Raw genomic sequence first — 18,959 nt, 5'->3', positions numbered from 1 at the left:
TACATTTTCTAACCACTTTATCCAATACAGGGTCACAGAGAAACTGGAGCTTATACTATATTCGATTTATTATTTACTGTATCTCATGGACTTTAGCGACAACTGAAAATGAGTGTTCCCATAACTACCTGACAATATTATTGAAAGACAGAAAAGGTAGTGATGAGTACAGGTCAGATTCACCCCTGGAGCCTGAGCTGAAATACTAGCTTTCAAGCAAAACTCAAGATATTTTGAGCTGTTAATGTTCAGAAATTTCATACAACTGTAGAAAACTGGATTTTTGAGTGAAAATGTAATGAAAATATGTCTTTTTTACATCACCAATTGTTGTTAACTAAGCTATTTCAGAAACAAGCCTGGAATTTTTCTCATTCACTCCGGCCTGTGCAACATCCCCCTAAGCTACTTTTTCTAAACCTTGATGTGATAGAAGTGTCAACAACCGGCGTTTTTCAGCTTTTCATTTGCAACAGACATCAGCCTTGAGTGCATGCCACTTCTGCGCTGAACACAAGCTCACATTTTAGAAGTGATCAAACTTCTCAATTTAAAAAGTCTGTTTTTGTTAAACGTGTTACAAGACTAGTTCGTATTTAATCCTCAAATTAAAATGTTTAGTTCAACTGTAAATTTACGCCAAAGGCTGGGAACTAAGTGCTCTCAAAGCTTGAGTATCCACTGCAACCTTTGATGAATATCATTAATGAGACACAGCAAGCACACAGTGTGACAGGAAACCACAGTCTGATGTTAAACAGCCATACAACAAGCTTCGCAGAAGCAAGACATCTTGAAAGAAATTAAAATTACACACAGTATATCTTGGCTTTTCTTTTTTTCAAGGTCTACAGTTATACTGTATACAGTATGATGCAAAATTTGGTCTTAAATATATTGAGCAAGTCAAAAAGGCTGTGAAGTTACCACAAACTTTATGCCTTCGGGTTTTTATGCTTTACTGAGTTTTTAGTACATATAGTTGACTGGAGACAGCATCACGGCTGATGTGTCACAGACTTTTTACACTGTTGTCTAAAACACTGGCTACAGAAGATACTCAAAAAACACTACTCAATTTGTGAGTTCTTACAAAATATTGCATTCCAAAATAGTCCAGCAACAAGCAACATTGTTGCTTTTGTAAATCCCATTGAATATTAATGTTTTAACCCAAAGTTTTTTATGTTCAGTCTTCTCAAAAGATAGTGTATATAACTTTGAAAAGTCACATAAATCCTATTTTATGTAGAAATCATTTAAAAACACCAAAAAAAGTACCTAAATTAAAAACAGAATGTTTTACTGCAGCCCCACTCAATATTTCATCTACCTGTGAATGTGCCAAGGCTGCCTTTTGCTTTCGTTTTTGCACTGCTAGTAGCAGAGAGGAAGTCAAACGCAAGGATTCTTCAGCTAAAGACACAACTTTAAGAAGATTTTGGAGCAAACCCAATAAACTTAACTTCAAGGGCTGTTTTCCTTAAATAAACGATCTGATAGTGGTGAGTAGAGATTTGTTTGGGTAATATGACAAGAAAAACTAAGCAATGTTTTTAGAAGTTTCACTTTTCAAACTAGCCTCAGAGAGCGTTTGATGAGTAAAAATTCTCAATCTATATCTTTTCAAAGCAGGCATGCTTTGCCCTTTAGATTTTGGCCTGTATTTGCTTGTGATCTGTGTTAATGGAAATAACTATACATTTTTTTATGGCAGAGAAAAAATACCCATAATGATCCTCCTTTCCAAAGCGAATTTAAGCATTGCTTGAATATTAAAAGTTGAAAGTTTGTTTAGCTAATGGCCATCTAAAATGGATTTCTGAGGAAACTAAATATTGAAAAAAATAATGTTGGAATACTAAAGTGTTATCTGGAAGTCTTACTTATAGATCTACAGGCATCTGTTTTGCATGTCAGTGAGATTTAAATAAAACTACTGCTTAGAAGATGTTTCTTTTTTCAAATATTGTTGAATTCAAATCAAATACATACAGTACCAAACAACAATGAATGTTTCATTGTTTTGGAAATATTAAAAAAAAAACTTGCTTCAAAAACAGTGAGAAGAAGGGTGTTATTTCCTTGTTTGCGGATGGACTTTAACGCATGTTTAGATTTCCCTCCAACATATTAATTACTTCCTAGGAGGATCAGAAGGCTGTGATTACCCCAGTGTAGAGCTGGCTTCACTGCAGGATTTTTCTTTTATCCCAGAAGGAACTTCAAAGAGAGCTGGGACCCAACAGTAAAGACGAAAACACTAATAAAGTGTACAGATCACTTGTGCAAGGAGGAGGAAGTATTTAAAAAAGCGTTTTCACAATTTCTCTAATGTTGTGACAATTAAAGAGGCAAGAGAAGGGGTTTAAGCATAAACTGTAATTACACTAATCTGAGGAGCTGAACAGCCCTTGGCAACACATCTTATGGGTACGTTTCATTTAGCAACTTTAAGACCTGAAAATTAAGACCTGAAACATTTACATGCGAACTGGGTTATTGTCCAGATAATTAGCTTGAACAAGCAAGTTACATCAGACCTGGAATGGAACTATTGGGCCTCAAGAATTGGATTTGCTCATGAATTGGCATATAAAGTAGGACAGAAAGCAAAGATCCAGGACAGGAGTCCTGATTAACGACAATGACTTGAAGTCTTGGTTGAGCTCCATAGACCAGATATCATGACACTAAGCCTGAGTTATATTGTTGTTGTCAAAGAATAAAAAAAAATGCTAAATGTATAAAAGTATTTAAAAATGTAAAAAAAAAATATTTTTAATACCTACTTTTTCTTGAATAGTATCTCATATTCAATTGCCTCAATCATTGCATCTTCACTAAAGAAAAATACCCCCATGCAGTGTTGTCAGGGTGAGCTACATCACTACTACCCCTACTGTAGGTTTTGTGGACTTGAATAATCAAAAATGGAAGATGGCTTTGACTAACCCATGTTTCATAAGGAAGTGTGTGTTCCCCCAAATGACTCCTCACCTACCCCCACCCCCCTCCCATGCTGGTTCAAATTTTGGAATTACTGTACATAAAAAATAGTAATAGCATATTTGCAAATAGAAACCCCTGTGACATTAAAAGTGACTCATTAGATGACCATTTGCCTGCAAAAAAACATCCTCTTTGCCATGACATACAGTACAAGATCTCGCCTCGGTCTCTTAAAGTCTTCTTGAGACACCAGTGTCCTGTGTTTCTCATGGTGTCAGAAACAGATGGATGGCATTGTCTTCACTGGGGGTGGTGAGAGGATCAGTGCAGCGTTGTGGCTCAAAACCAGACTAGAGAGATACAGGCAGATTGTGTTGTGAAGGAAATGAATGCTCTCTGGACAGGAAGACTTATGTTGAGAGCCATGTGGGGTACACTTCCATTTCCCCTGCTGCCAAACTAAATTGTGTGGGTTAAGGATCAAGAGTAGAGGCTAGAAATGTCAAATTCTGTAGTTGAGTAATCTATTATTAGATTAATGTATAATATGTAAAACCGAGCTAATATGAATAAAGGCATCATCTATAATAAATGCAGGGTACCTGAACCTGTATCTAGGAATGTGGCTCTGTGAAAGCCTCAGTTCACACAGTGTTCCAAATTTGGCAGGGAGATGCAGAAAGAATAAAGAAAAGAAAAACTGTAGTCAGTACATGTAAATTTGGTTTACATGGAGTAGCTGTAATTCCAATTGACAAGGCAGAGAAATTGCTCAGTGATTCATGGCCTGACTTTCATTAAACTTGTCTCTCATTTTTGTAAAGGCTGTAGAATGTGAAAGTTAAAGTTAAAATAAAACACAGTTGGGAAGAATGGAACAGTGGAACAAATGAAAGATAAGACCCATGATTATATTGTCTTCATGTAAAAAAACATGCTTGTGTTTTTTTCTTAAACCAGACTTGTGTAACTGAAAAAATACCACAAAAAGACATTAATTGTACTTTCTTTAAGAATAATTTGTAATTTCATCAAATTTGTAAAGACAACATCTCTGTATATTAATGCAATTATTGTATCAACTGCATCACAATAAACATATAAAAACTGAAGTGACAAAAAGTACCTGTCTCAAAAAGGAAAAATGTAACGCTTGATATTATTTATTTTGCTAAGAAATATTTACATTAAATAATGGGACTGCGTAATGTCAGTCATTCAGAAATATATTTTTTTCTGAAAAAGGAACATGGAGCTTTGACCTTACTGACCTTTTTCTATTTTATTTGAAGTTTTCTCTAGTTTTTCAGGAAGCATGTCACGTCAGTGTGAAGGATCATTTATTTGTTATTGACTAAAGCATGGAAAAAATATACAGTTAACTGCTGAAGTATTTGAATGAGTGCATTAGAGCTGTTAATATTTGTAACACACTATTTTGTAAAAAAGCATAAATGTATTAGAGAAATCTAAAAATATCTGGTACATCTATCATAAAACAACAAAAAAAGTATATGTAAAAATGCCAAAAGTATTTAATATCTAGACAGATAACTGTCTACAAAGACAGTGACTGTATTTTCTTTTGTTCCTACCATCTCTCTGAAACAGGAATCTCCAAAGATGGATGACCTGGAAGAAAGGACAGAGTTTGTGGAGCCAGAAGATGGAACTTTGTCAGGTATAGACTGTCACAGTTTTCCTTCTCCTTTGTTTGGTGTCATTATATTAATGTTGCTGTATAATTCCAGAGCCTTCATCTTCAGGAAATAAAAAAAATGTACAGAAGTATGACAAGAAAAGCAACCTTAACTTTCAAAAACAAAATAGGCACACTGCGAGAATACTGCTAATGGAATTAATTGAAGTGATTAAAGATTTCCAGTCCCACAATGATGAATAAGGACCAGAATGTTGTAGCACAGTACTTATTGTGCTATAACATTATTGTTGATGCCATTAATATAATATATATAATCTCTTATGTCAAAAAAGTTTTTAACATGATTATGACATTTTTAGAAAAGTATATCTATTAAGAATATTTTTAATGCGAATGAATAAGAACCTTATGTCTTGAAGGAGTAGTTTTGTAAACACATCTAAATAATTATTTAATGGCATCTTAAACCTGTGTAATATCTATTTGGTTTGATCCTGAACGCACCTGTTCAATTCTTTGATTTAAAAGAAAAGATACAAGCAACATTATGTACAAAAAACTATTGTGTTTTTGGAAGTGATAGGTCAAATATGCACACATAATTAACATTTGGGAGCACAGCTGTCAGATCTTACTCAACCCAAGAGAGATAGCGAAGATGGGTGGTTGGAAAGATAATAAAAAAGAGGGGGCCTCTGGGAGGGAATTCAAAGAGAAAAGAAAATCTTAGGAAACAGTTTTGAAAATTTTAAGAATCAATTAAATTTACAGGGTTATACAGTGGAAATGATTGGTGAAATACTGTGTGTGTCTGCATGCACAGGGAATGCCAGGGGACACAGACAAGACAACGCATCAACATGACATGTCATAATCCCATTGTTTCGTGCCATTTGTGAACATGGAGAGGAACATATGCCTTACTACTGAATTAGTATGCAGAGACGCTACTCTCAGAGGGGAAAAAAGAATAATAATCTCATGCTGCTATGTCAAATTGTGCGTCATATTAAAATTTCATCAATACCCAATCCCTGCACCTGCGAAATGAGGAACCAGGAGGCACAGAAACACCCTGAAGGCCCATGCTTTTAATCACATGTGCAGAAATCTCTGGAGAAAATGAGATGTCAAACATGATAAAGGGCTATTGGGTGATTGTGGTCTTGAAAAATTGTGGTCTTTGTTACAATACAGGCTCTGCATTGTAACAAACTGAAACCTAATATATTGCTATGTTTACTGGGATAGCATACCTCAAAAGAAAATCATGTTGTTGCCAAAAATGGAGGTGGTACAGTAATTGGCACTCTACCCCATGGTTCAGACCTTCCAAAACAAATTCCCCATTATGGTAACTTGGGGACAGTCTGCTACAGCAGGTGTAATCCTTCATATGAAATACGGATGACTTGGACAAATCCCTTTGCTCTGTTCAAAAGAATGGTGTCAACCCCAGAGTCCTGGGTAAATTCAGCTTTAGACTTGAAAAATCTGGTTTCCATAGATAATGTTTGAAGACAGGAATCTTTGGATTATATTATAGTGAAGTGCCCCTTGTCCTTTAAATAATATCTTGTGTCTTCCATGTTTTTTTAAGCTGATGCCCTGGCATTTTGCAACAGCTGGATTAGATCCCCCAACAAGAGCTAGCTACAGCAATTGCTATCTGGCAAGCAAATTTTTACACAAATAGAAAAATGACTGCGTCTGTGTTCTTTCTTCCTCATTTACTGTATGTACAGTACATACTATAAATAATATTTAAATGAGTATTACTGAATTGACATTGCAAATGTTGTGTTCTATACGGTGCAAAAATATTCTGACCAAACATTTTGTTGCTTTAAAGCTTGCCTTAAAACTTGTAACACAAAAAACAAGCAGTAAATTAATAATATGAAAGAAAAATTGAAAAATTGCATAAGATTTCACTCTTTCCTGTGGCAAACCAAATAAGACAAAACTGGAACTTTTAGGTCTAAATGCAAAGTGTTGTATCAGTTACAAAGTGCATCACACAGTCAACATCATACTGAGTTACAGTATAGTTCTGCTTCTCATCAGCAGGGACTAGGGAGAACGTCAAGACTGATGGGAAAAGATGGAGAAAAGTGCTGGCAAATCTTAGGAAAACTTGTTTCAGACCTAAAATTGGAACAGAATTTCACCTTTCAGCAAGTAAAATATTCAAAGCACAGTGCCAAAACTGTAGTGGAGATAAAAAAGTGAATGGTTTTGAGTTGTCCAGTGAAGGCCCAGACTTGAATCCTATCATGAATCTACAATAATTGACTTGAAAACTGCTGTCAAAAACCAAAACTCCAAACAAGCTGAAAGAGTGTTTGAGCAAATTTACCAAGAAGGATAGGCAGTGTGCAAAGTTTTTAGACTTACCCAAAAAGTCTTTCGTCTGTAATTGCTTCAAACGGCGCCTTCATCTTCCATCGGTATGGATGGGTCGGAACAGTTTTGCAATCAACATTTCAGACTTATTCTCTTTACTGACATTTACTGTCACTTATCTTACCCTTAGAAGTCTTCATTTAGAACATCCCGGTTATAATTAAAATCAGAGGTTTAAAAAATGCATCATTTTGTAATTTCATAGGAAAAGTCTGAATATTTTAGCAAGACGCTGTAGTTTATATTTGTGAGTTATAATACACAGGTTAATCTAACTGTTTTGATTGTTCAATGCATATTACACTATATTTACAACAAAGATAATAAATTACAGTACAGTTTTCTTAATTGAATGCTTTTCCAAATCTTTAATTCTAGTTGGTGTAACACACCCCACATTATCAAAGGTATATGATCATAGATACATTCCCATATATGACTTTTTATTAGGTGATATTGTGCCATTGCCATTCTCATGAATAGGACATGGAAGCAAATAATCTAGAGGTCTAGTTTTACAGCAGCAAACTCTAGATAAGAGATGTGTCAGAATAGCTAAGCAACATAACATCTATCAGTTATCTCTGACTGTTAAGGAAGTTGCTTTATCACAGGATGAACTTTGCACATCTGTATTCATAAAAAAACTGGATTAGCTAGCTTAGCATAAAGTAACTCAGAAGTGCCTTAAATACTCAAATGAGCTACTCATGTGCTACTTGCTTTTACATAAAAATGTAACATTGTAAGAAACAATTTCCTATTTTATCTAATATTTGATTTTAAATGGGCAATCAATATCAATAACTATGTTATGGAAAATATTATACTCATTACAGCCTGACCATGACAACATTTGTAGTTCTTGACTGCAGCATGTGAGCTATAGCTATGGGGCTTCCGATCGATAGTTTCACATGGCTGATTTAGTGCAGCTGTTTTCCATTATCCCTGAGTGCCTGTGTATAAAAGGGCACAGAAAACAGAAATCCAGGTCTTTTATTGGAGACCGGAACTGGTGTGGAAGGAGTGAGATTTTGGGAAAAGAAAAAAAAACACTGAAAGTATTATTAAAGTAAAATTTGCAGATTAAAGGGAAAAGGAGAAAAGAAAATCAATTAAAATGAAGCATTGTGAAGGGATTAGCCCATTGGCTAATATACAGGACTTGCAGAACATGTTAGAGACTCCACTGTGAGTTAGGCATTTATTGTTTTGTTTTTTGTTTTCACCTTTATACTAAGATCTGGGATTTTGGTGAATGAACTGTTGGGAAGGACCCTCTGAGACTTAAATCTGATATTTTCTTTTATAATAGAGGACATGTGGTGGTGACCAGCCCCCCCCCCCCCCCCCAAGGTTTCACAATAACAACAAAATTGCGTAGCAGTTTCATTAAAGACCGATCCTTGCTTATTGTCACCCAGACATCACATTTTATTTCTACAGTATGCACTTCTTTTTGTAAAGTTAATGGCTGACAGGAATGTGAAAGTGCTGAAGCAGCTTCCCTTGAACTACATATCAACTTGTGTTTTTAGAATATTGAAGATGAAGAATGCTTTCTTTTCATTAATGCAACCAACTGGGCCATGTGGGATTTATCCAATAAAACCTACAGTACCAGCAAAAACAAAAAAGAATACAATAATAGACCATGGCATTGAATTGGTTATGCCACTGTTAAATCTGAACTTTTTAATGTACAGTAAAGCATGTAATGCCATTATGTTGTTTCCCTGAAGAGTTCAGCATACCTAACACAATTGTTTCCAAGTAGTTTGAAAGCATTTCTTTCAGGAAGAGTTCACAACCTCCATATGCGGTACTGACCTTGATTTAATGTTACTCTTCCTATCAACACTGTACTTGTTATTGGAAGACCTTTCATGAATTTCTTCCTGTTCTAAAACAAAATGTCTCTTTTTCTCAGCTATACTGCACTATTGTCACTTTGTACTGTTGTCAGCAGAATATTGTCCACTATTGTCCACATCTTTCAACAAAGAGTACTATAGCAAAATATCTTATGAATTAAAGCTTATTTAATCTAAATAAAACCCCTTATTTTCAGTCTAAACAGTGACCATTCCAAATGAGATTATATGTATTATCTCAAATGAGAGTGGTTAAAAATAACTTTCAGAATTGAGAAGTATAAACTTTGGTTTACATTAAGCTTTTGTGATTTTTCTAAAATAATGGTGTTACCTTGTTGCCTAGAAATTATTTCTAAATCTATGGTTCTAAAAGTGATCTAGATCCAAAGCTGTACATTCACAGAGACCTAATATTTGAAAACAAGATACTGTAAGTGTCAAACCCAACCTGGCATTATATAATGTCTTACTAGGTGTGTACATTACATGTTGTGATTGTAATCAATGTTGAAGACAATGTACACACATCCCCTGACCTGTATAGTTTGGCTGCCCACTTGTTTTCACACTTTCAACCCACAGTATCCACCGATGTAAATCACTGGGCAGAGAACTCATCCTGATGACACACCAGACTCTCAGGTGTCTGTTGAGCTGAGTGGATTGATGTCCATTGACAAACCAAGAATCCCTGGTGGTATTTGAACCCAACCAACAACACTGAGTTGTTAACTGTCTCCTGGGGCATAACAGTTATAGTCAGATGAAGGCGGCGTCCATATATGAATCAACAGTCTCTAGACTGTAAGGTCCATTCTGCCCTCTAAGCAGAGGCTTCACTGATTGAGACTCTTTAAATTGATTCACCAGTTACTTTCCCTGGTCAAACATGGTATTTTCTGTTGTTGATACTGCACTGCAACCTTCCAGCTCAGAGTGCAAGAATAAAAATAATTTCCATTCCATCTTAATATTAAATGTCTACAGCACTGAACAGTAATTTAATTACAGAACGGTAAGCTAATCCTTGTTTAAAACCTCTATAAATTCAAGCTGTGCACAGGAAGGAAAGCTCATTTTAACTACAGTATGTATGACATAGTTAAAGAACCATCCACTCTTGGGTGAAACCTTCAAATCTGTTACATATATCATTTAAAAAAGACACAGAAATTAAGCTATTTTCTGCTGAACAACCTTTCCTCACTGAGGATATATTACAGCCACTGGGCTGAACTAACCAATGGCAAGACACCACCACCGTCCAAAGATAATTTAGGCAAACATTGTAACCATAAGGGAACTTTGCCTGCAGCATGAGTGACATTTATCTTTAAACCTCCCCCTTTGTGTCCACAGAGGACCACAATTTATGCATGACAGAATGCAAAGAAAGCAGTATAAGAATTGTAAGTACCTAAGTGATTTGTTTCCCAAGGCTAAGATGTTGAAGATTTAGAACAGTGAGGTCATTCCAATGGACAGCAGCACTTGAGTCACTTTGCTGTTATTTAATTATCTTGCTGAAAGCAAAAGCCTTCCACATTGTTTTTAACAAAACCAGGACAGAGTTGCACCTTTCATTACGAATTTGTATTTTCTGAGTGAATTCTTTCTTAGTACGTCTTTTTTTTTAAAGCAAATAAACTGTTAAACAGTAGGTTTCATTCTAACAGCATCAACATTTTATGTTTCTATTGTTTTGTATTATTTTACATCACTGCTGAATCTGGACCAAAGAATTAGCTAGAAATAATGATTTAATATTTCCACAAAGGAAACATTATATTTTAATTAAGTGTAATAATACATGTATTTTGTTTTTATTTGTCTGGTTACTACAGCAATATGATACTATTATCTCATTAAATTTGTTTTTGGACATTAGAATAAGGAGATAATTTAAAACTGATGACATTGATGTGGCATGTTTTAAAATGTATAATATTTCTTTAATTTGAAATTATCTTACCCTCACAGTGCAGTGTGTTTAAGGACTGTATGACTTTGTTTTTAAAGATGTTTGAATCAGAAGGATGATGCATGTTTAAGACATTTAGGGCACATTTGGTACAAAGACATTTAATTTCATTTCACACATAGAAAATCTTAGCCTTTAATTGAAACCAGGATACAAAAGTATAAATCCAGCCCAGATCACAAGAGACAATGGTGCAGTGATGTCATCTTTGGAAAGACCACAACACATTCTGTCATCGGCTTTCAGTGTAGCTGGCAGACGTAAAGGAAAAGAGGATCTGGATTGTATAAGCAGAGAAAGTGAACAATCTTCTGAGCTCTGTAGGAAAAGGGGTGAAGTACACTGGGTCAGCATTTGCTTTGGACTACATGTCGAACGTATAGTGATAGAACACCAGAGATCAATTTGCCAGGAGAACCTGATCCAGTAACCGTTTACTTTCCTTTTTTATCAGAATCTTTGCATTTCGTTTGTTTTCACACTGCACATGATGTAAAGACAGGGGCTGAGGCATCAGATGGAGGAGCAATGCAGTTCTCTATAAGAAAACTGCCACAAGCCACACGGGTGAACTGGCCAAGGAAACTCTGGCCCAATTCTGAACACACCCAAGCCTGGCAGCTTGCTCTCCTTCCTGCAGCTTTACCCACCGCTGGGGAACCATGGTTACAGTTGACTGAAGAAATAAACCGGATAAGAACCAGCAATCACTCTAAATATTGGGCTTGTGTCCACTTTCACTGGCATAACCAGAACGGAGAGACCATTTGAATTTGTACACTGTGTATTATTTGTATCAGAATACCATTAGAACGAGTGTTGTCAGACATTATACCAATTTATCATCATGGATTTTGGGTTTTTCAACACAACATTTTTGAGAATAGAGTTGAGATTCTCTTGCATTATAAGCAGCACTTTAAATCTCATTTTAAATATAGAAAATTATTTGTATGTTTATATGATCTACTGAGATTTGTATTAATCTTACATGAAAGATTAGGGTCTTTTCTAACAAGATTACCCTTCTTTTTAAAGTCTGTTTTACAGTATGTTTAAAGTATGTTTTTTCCCTTGTCATGATCTCTTCTGAAAAGTCAGGAATCCAAAGATGGTCTTTGTGCTCTTAGCCTAGGAAATACTGTATCTCTTCTCAGAGGATGGTAGCACCATTTACAGAGAGCTGCAAAACAGTTTAAGAAACCTGCCAGGAGTTAATATCTCTTATCACTGCTGGTTCCTCATTTGTTGGTGTTTTTCTGCTTGTAATAATGTTTATAACAGCTGGTAAGCTAGATTTCAATAGTTATGTATTGCTGCTGTACTTTAATTGCAATGGATGTATTATATCAACAGGAAGGTCGAAAAGCAAAAAAATGTAACAGTGAAATACCATGCTGGCATCTATAGGTAATTATATTCTATATAATCCTTCTTAAAACCTGACTCTTAAGTAGGAATTTGGTTATGCAATATTTTTAAAAAGTAAACAATGCTTTTCCAGGCCTGGAGGAAATGGGCTATCTAGAAGTCTTCATGAATTCTCAGTAGACTTGGAAAAATGTCAGCAAATGTGGAACAACGTCATCAAAGACAATAACAACTGTGAGAAGGGCTTTTAGTGACTATATAATGAAATCAAATGTAATAGTTTTGTCTACATTTGTAACATTTGTATGTACTTAGTGTACACTGTATGTACTTATAGAATCTGTGGAGCAGAAATATATTACTATTTAGTGGCATTTTATTCAGCAATAAATATCGCTAGACCTAGGTGAGGAAAATGACACTTTACATTTTCAACGCACTTTTAAAAGATTCTTTCACACATTGAAATTGTGTTATTCTTGGCATGAAAGAGATCCACCTACATGAATTGATGTGATGTACAATTTTTAATATGATTCTTTCTGCTAGATGATATCACTGCACAGTTATGCTCTCCCTTTCCGTTCCTTTCACTTTAACAGCAGAAGGACTCAGCTGCCTTGAAAAGGAACTTTTAAATAGGTTTGAAGTTCTGCTCACACCTGTTTCCTCTGCAGCAGGAGATGAGGGACTAACTGACTGACTTTGGTCCCCGGTGGGAGTTTACATCTTTCTGTATTGTAAGTTAGGATTAATCATCCCTCTTCAAATGAAACTACATTGCAAACAAATACAGTGCAAAGAAATAATTTCCTCTAATATGAGTCAGTACTGTGGAGATTAAAAGCAAAATGTTACACAGCCTGACAAACTTTAGAGATCATCTTCTCTCAGTGCTTCTAAGCACCATGGTTTAAAATCAGAAAACATACAGTACTTTTACATGCCAGAGAGTAATTTCTTCATAGCTATGATACATCTTTAGCATTTGGTGTTGGTAGGCAAGGTTAGGGCTCTTGGACGTCTAACTGGAAGGTTGTGAGTTCAAATACTCTGTGGGGGATTGTAGTTAAACAACATACATTACTCAGATTGTTTACTAAGAAGCCTAGCTGTATAAATAGGTACAAATGCAAGTCAGATTTAATAAAAGCGTCTGCCTAATAATATAATAATACTACGAATAACAACCGTAATTCAGTTAACGATCTATTTGATGCTTTCAGCAAATATTGTAGTGTCATCTGAAAATACAGTATTAAAGTCTGAAAGAAATAGTTATGTCCTAATATTTAACCCATTTACCCCAAAATAATCATTGTAATTAACTTAGTAATGAACTTGTCTATTCTGATATCACAGCAGCTATAATACAAATTGTTAGTTAAAAGCAAAATATAATAAATACATCAGTAAACTGTAATCATTATGAAAATGTACAAACCTATGTCTTAAAACTGCAACTATAGCTGGCACTGTCCAATAATATTAATCTTGGTGCTATTTAAAAAAGCATAGTTTGTAACAGATACTGTACCTCAAGTGATGCAACCAAACTACAATTCCATTACAAATGCTATGATAAGATCAATTGCATTTTTTCATAATATTTTAAAATATTTTTACACAGTATCTAGATAAAGTTCATATATCAAGATTCGCAGGTCCAGTTCCTCTAATTTTTGTTTCTACTAATTCTTATGCAGTATTATACAGTATCATAAACATCAGCAAGTATTTTCATACAAACATTGCCTTTAATACAGTGAGTGCATTTCAACTTTCTTACATTACATACTCTTAAAAAGTTCCCCAAACATACCATAATAAAGAAAAAAAATCTGTATATTTTTCTACTAATATTTTTATAACACTTTGTTTATAACACTGAAAAAACTCTAAGAAGCCACTTTAATTCTGATGATATGTGTATATATCATGTGTTAAAACACATTTAAAAAGCACCAACCATAACCATACTCACATCTGCAAAAGATGAATTAAATCTAGACAAAGAAAATATTTAAAATTTGGCCAAGTCAGTCCTGGATTAAATCAAAACTACAGATCCAGTAACTGGTGCAGGTTTTCATTAAGTGGAAGCAAAAAGCTTTCCACAAACAACAAGCTTCCATCAAGTAACAGTTATGTATTACAGTATGTGATAGGTGGGTAGGCTTCCATTTTGATTCAATTAAAATTTTAATGTTGTCTTCATTATTGTTTTTTGTGACCATTTTTTCTTCTTACTTATTTTTTAAAGGTAATGGAAACCTTCAACATTTGTAAATATGTCAGCAACATCATATTTAGTCTCAACTAGTCCCTTCATTTTTGCCTGTGGGAAATCCTGTTTTGCTTGAGACTGAATGGAACACAATTTGAGAGAAAGTACATTTATATTTGTGATGCAATCTAGCAAGGTCAGGGTTTTGGTATGTGTTGTGGCATCCTGTGTCACAGTTACAGGACATGATGAGACAAGGTCCTTTTGTTTTCCTGGAGCAGTTGTTCAGTGGGGACCTTTGCCTGCACATAGCTGTAACTGAAGGGAGGTTTTGACTTCAGCAGCTGTAGACCTTTTACTAAGCAGAGGTCAGTCCAGTCTGTGCTGTCACTTGACATCACAAGCTATCAGGCTACTTAGCTGTTTCACAGCAGTTGTGCTGTACTTCAGCTCAAGACCTTGGTTATGAAGTGTTTGAGTTCTACAGAAATCCAAGCTGTGCATTTTCAAGTCGTTTTCAAGGGTTACAAATTGTTGCAAATTTTTTGGAAATACAAAATATCTTTATTGTATGCTATAAAATGACCGGCAATCAAAAAAAGTCTGGGTCAAAGTCATACACTACGTATATTCTAAACATGGCGCTGTTTCAGTGTGTCTTAACAAATTGACAACACTGACAGTACCCTTAGTATTGTCATCTAGTATCCAACTTGTAGTGGATGTAGTAGAATTGTTGTAGGGGCTGACCAGGCCCCTTTAAGAAAACAGCAAACTGCTTCCCATCCACAGGTCTAGGGAGAGCCACACTGCTTCTCTGATGTGTCCCAGACCTGTGGGGAGGTGGATGGCAGTTGTGGTTTTGCTGTGGAGGAGGCTGGTTCCTTGTTCAAAGTATTATTCATCTCTGAACAAGGCCAGGAAAACAGACCAGTACAGCTTTAAGAAATTTGTTATGGTTCAAATCTCGAAACTGGTTGTTCACACAACACAGGAAAAACAAAAAACAAGAACGGCAACTGGTTTGAGCATATTCCGAGTCTGCCTTTTCAGTTTTGCATCTGAAAGAATGTAGAGACTACAGACAAAATTGGTTTCATGTGTGCAAGTTTTAAAATACGCTAGTAACAAACTCTAGATTACAGCCGCATGTAATCTAAAAAAAACGAAGATGTGTAAAATGTAAAATAAGCATGATTGGTTTAAATCAATATCTCATGTTTAAGACAGACGAGAAGTCTAGAACTGAAACGTTTTACGTCCACATGAATCATGTAATTGTCTTTCATAATATACCACAGTGCAAACGCAATGAAGTGTGTGGATAGATATCGTTATACAACAGGGGAGGATGTGTATAGAAGAACCAGGGTTCAGGGATAAGAACATCAATGGAACATTTGTTATAAGCAGATAGCGTTCCATTTTGACAGAACTGTCTCTCTGAATGCCATCATGTATCTGCTATTGATTCACTTATCTTGTTTTGATAGGAAAAAATGAACTAGTGCTTATCATCTAAAGAGTAAAATATTCCAAATACAAAGAAGAGGTAACTGTGTTAGTTATTAGTAATTATTGTCAGGCAACCAAAATGACAGAATTAAGCTCTTTTAATAATGCAAGATCTTCTTAGGGCTAGGGCTAGGGTTAGGGTTACGGTTAATTCACAAATTTTAAACTGTTCAAATTAACAGTAAAAGTTGGTTTTATGTTGCATAAATATTTGCAGCCTGCACCCTCCAAATCAACTGGGACAGCAATGTCAAACCAATTATTTTTGCTTTACAATTAAGCAATTTATATAGGTGATCAGGAGATTATATGAATGCGAAGTACAAGATGTCTATTATTGTGCAATTCCATTTGTACATTTGATCATATTAGAACAAAAACATACTGTGTTTAATTGAGTGATTTTAATTCACCATAAATATTGGGGTACACTCACTTAAAGTAAACTTCAGTATAATAATCAGTATTTGGATATCTCTTTGTGGCAGTAACTGCATGACATCTGAGACCCACTGAGCCCATCAGACTCATTGCATAATCATTTGAGAAGCTTTGCCAAGCCTTTGCTGCAGTCACTGTTTCAATTTCACTATTTTCTTTAGCATGTAAAACGCATGCTCAATTGGATTTAAATATAGAGATCGCCTAAGCCATACTAAGATTTTCCAATTATTTTTTTCTTAATGAACTCCTGTGTGCCTCTGTTAACATAATAACTGCATGTTTTGGGTCATTGTCATTCTGTAAATGACAATGTCATTAAGTAAAGAACCATTCTCCACTACATACAGCAAGAAGACAATTTTTTTCTAATAGAATACAATTCTATTGCTGCCATCACTATTTATACCGTAAAGTGAGCCATACTGTAGGTGGTCATGCAATCCCCAGGCCTTGACATTACCTCCACCACTCTTCACAGAAGTTCCTTTCATTCTTCATGCTTTAATCTTCCTATCCTTTTTGTAAAGGTTTATCTTGGACTGTCTGTCCAATAAATGTGTCCATAAACTCCAGTTCTGCAGACTCATCTTTGTATTTCCAAGTGTTTCCCATCTGGCTTTTCTGTTCTTAGTGCTGATGAGAGGTATACACCTTGTGGTATAGTCTACTTCTGCTGCCACATTCTTCAGAGACTTTGATACTTTCAGTCCTGCACTCTGGATTTTGTTTATGATTTCACTGACGACTGTTTTAGGACTTTCCTTGACAACTCTGCTTTTTCTCTGACATCTCTGCAGCTGACAACAACCTGGTCTTTGTTGATTGGTACCTGTGGTCTCATTCTTAGGTATCCCAACAAGAATAACTGTGCTATAGTTGTGATTGGGTCAGCTTGATAATTGCCTGCTTTTCTTTAACAGAAGGCTCTTTTGTTTTCATTTTGGGTTTCAATTATGCAGTCCTAACAAGGTGGTTTGATAGGACGGTCACATCTCATTTATGAGTGTCTAATTATCTAATATACAGTACCCGATGAACAGAGACAGAGATATCCTTTTAACCCTTCGACTGAAAAAGGTTCAACGCTATCACAATATCACTGTATTGTTTAATTGACACAACAAAGTAGAATTGAATTAGATTTATTAAAAGTAAATAATAAAATTATCACAGTTATACATTTGAAAGGATCTGTATACCCATTAAAGAAAAAAAAAGTACTGCCGTGTACTGTAGTAACACTGTAGTTAAACATTTACATCAATTGATAGTGAGATTTTGACATTTACAGATCTTGATTTAATTTTTAATGATCTTGCAGTAATGAATTTAAAACTTTGTAACTCTGAGTCAGTTTTACCTTATTTAATCTAAATAATTTAAATAAGATTTTTTTTGGTTTTGTGTTCTCACTGAACCACTTTAGTGGTTTGTTTTAATGTCATGCTTAAATCGGCACTGGATAAATTATCATGTTTTTCATAAATTTGAGATTTATCTTAGATACCTTTTCAAAAAATCAAAAAAATAAAAAAAATAAAAAAACCTTTTGATTTTTTTGTTGTCCAAACATATGATATTAATACAGATTATATTAATATTCTTCCATCCATCCATTTTCTCACTATTTTATCCAGTTCAGAGTCATGGGAGAGAGGAAGTGTATCCAAGCAAGCAACGCAAGGCGTGATACACCAAGGACAGAATGCCAGTACGTCTCAGGGCCCACACAGACACAAACACAGAATGCACCCACTCACACCAGGGCCAATTTTAATAAAAAGGGCCCTGGTGTCTGTATCCAGCTACCTGTATCCAACAGTATTGTGCAGTGTTAGACTTTGTCCAACAATCTTTATTAAAGGACTGTTTTAATAACTTTTTGAATACTCGTTAATCAGAATTGTTGGGGAAAGCTTGAACAAATAGGCTTGGCACTAATTTGTTAACTTTGAGCATACAAAAAGAGATCTGTGATATGACTTTAAAAAGTTAAGAAAATGTGCTTGTTTTTTTGCCAGAATTGAGCTGACAAGAATAGCACAGTAGCACAGTGATTACCAGTACTGCTTTCTAGTACTGGGGCTGTGGGATCAATTTCAGATCTAGGGTGCTATCTGCATGGAGTTTGTATTTTATCCCTGGTGTGAGTGTGTGAATGTCTGTGTCTGCTCTGTGGTTGTGTCTGTGTGTGTCCTGAGATGGACTGGCACCCTGTCCAGGGTATACCCTGCCTTGTGCCCGTTGCTTGTTGGGATAGGCTCTGGCTCCCTTGTGACCATAATTGGAGGAAGTGGTTAAAAAATGAATCAATGGATGTACCTGACTACCTCTTAGTTAATATGATGTCTTGAAAAAGAAAGAGATATTGGGAAAGAAAAAAAATAAAACAGCAAGGCTCCTCAATCAGGAGACCTTGGCTCCTAAACTGTTTTGAATCCACGGTGTCCTGCTACTGATCTGAAATATGGAAACAACAGCATTAAAAGTCAAAGACTGAAGTGGAAAGTTTTGCTTTGG

At 35.3% G+C, this 18,959-nt stretch overlaps 1 protein-coding gene across 1 annotated transcript in view; it reads left to right on the top strand.

The window, feature by feature from the left end:
• The first annotated feature begins 1,358 nt into the window (after window positions 1-1,358).
• The window catches only part of fam107b (family with sequence similarity 107 member B), a 57,430-nt gene continuing 39,829 nt past the window's right edge, over window positions 1,359-18,959 (top strand). Inside the window, exons 1-2 of the mRNA XM_088923240.1 lie at window positions 1,359-1,505; window positions 4,564-4,633. Coding sequence (XP_088779366.1) covers window positions 4,576-4,633 — 58 coding nt within the window. The 5' untranslated portion in view covers window positions 1,359-1,505; window positions 4,564-4,575. The remainder of the gene's footprint in view (window positions 1,506-4,563; window positions 4,634-18,959) is intronic.

The sequence above is a fragment of the Atractosteus spatula genome, chromosome 8, assembly GCF_055471065.1.
Source record: "Atractosteus spatula isolate fAtrSpa1 chromosome 8, fAtrSpa1.hap1, whole genome shotgun sequence".
Lineage (NCBI taxonomy): Eukaryota > Metazoa > Chordata > Actinopteri > Semionotiformes > Lepisosteidae > Atractosteus > Atractosteus spatula.
Note: the sequence above shows the minus strand (reverse complement) of the source record. Positions and strands in the feature narration are given on the sequence as shown.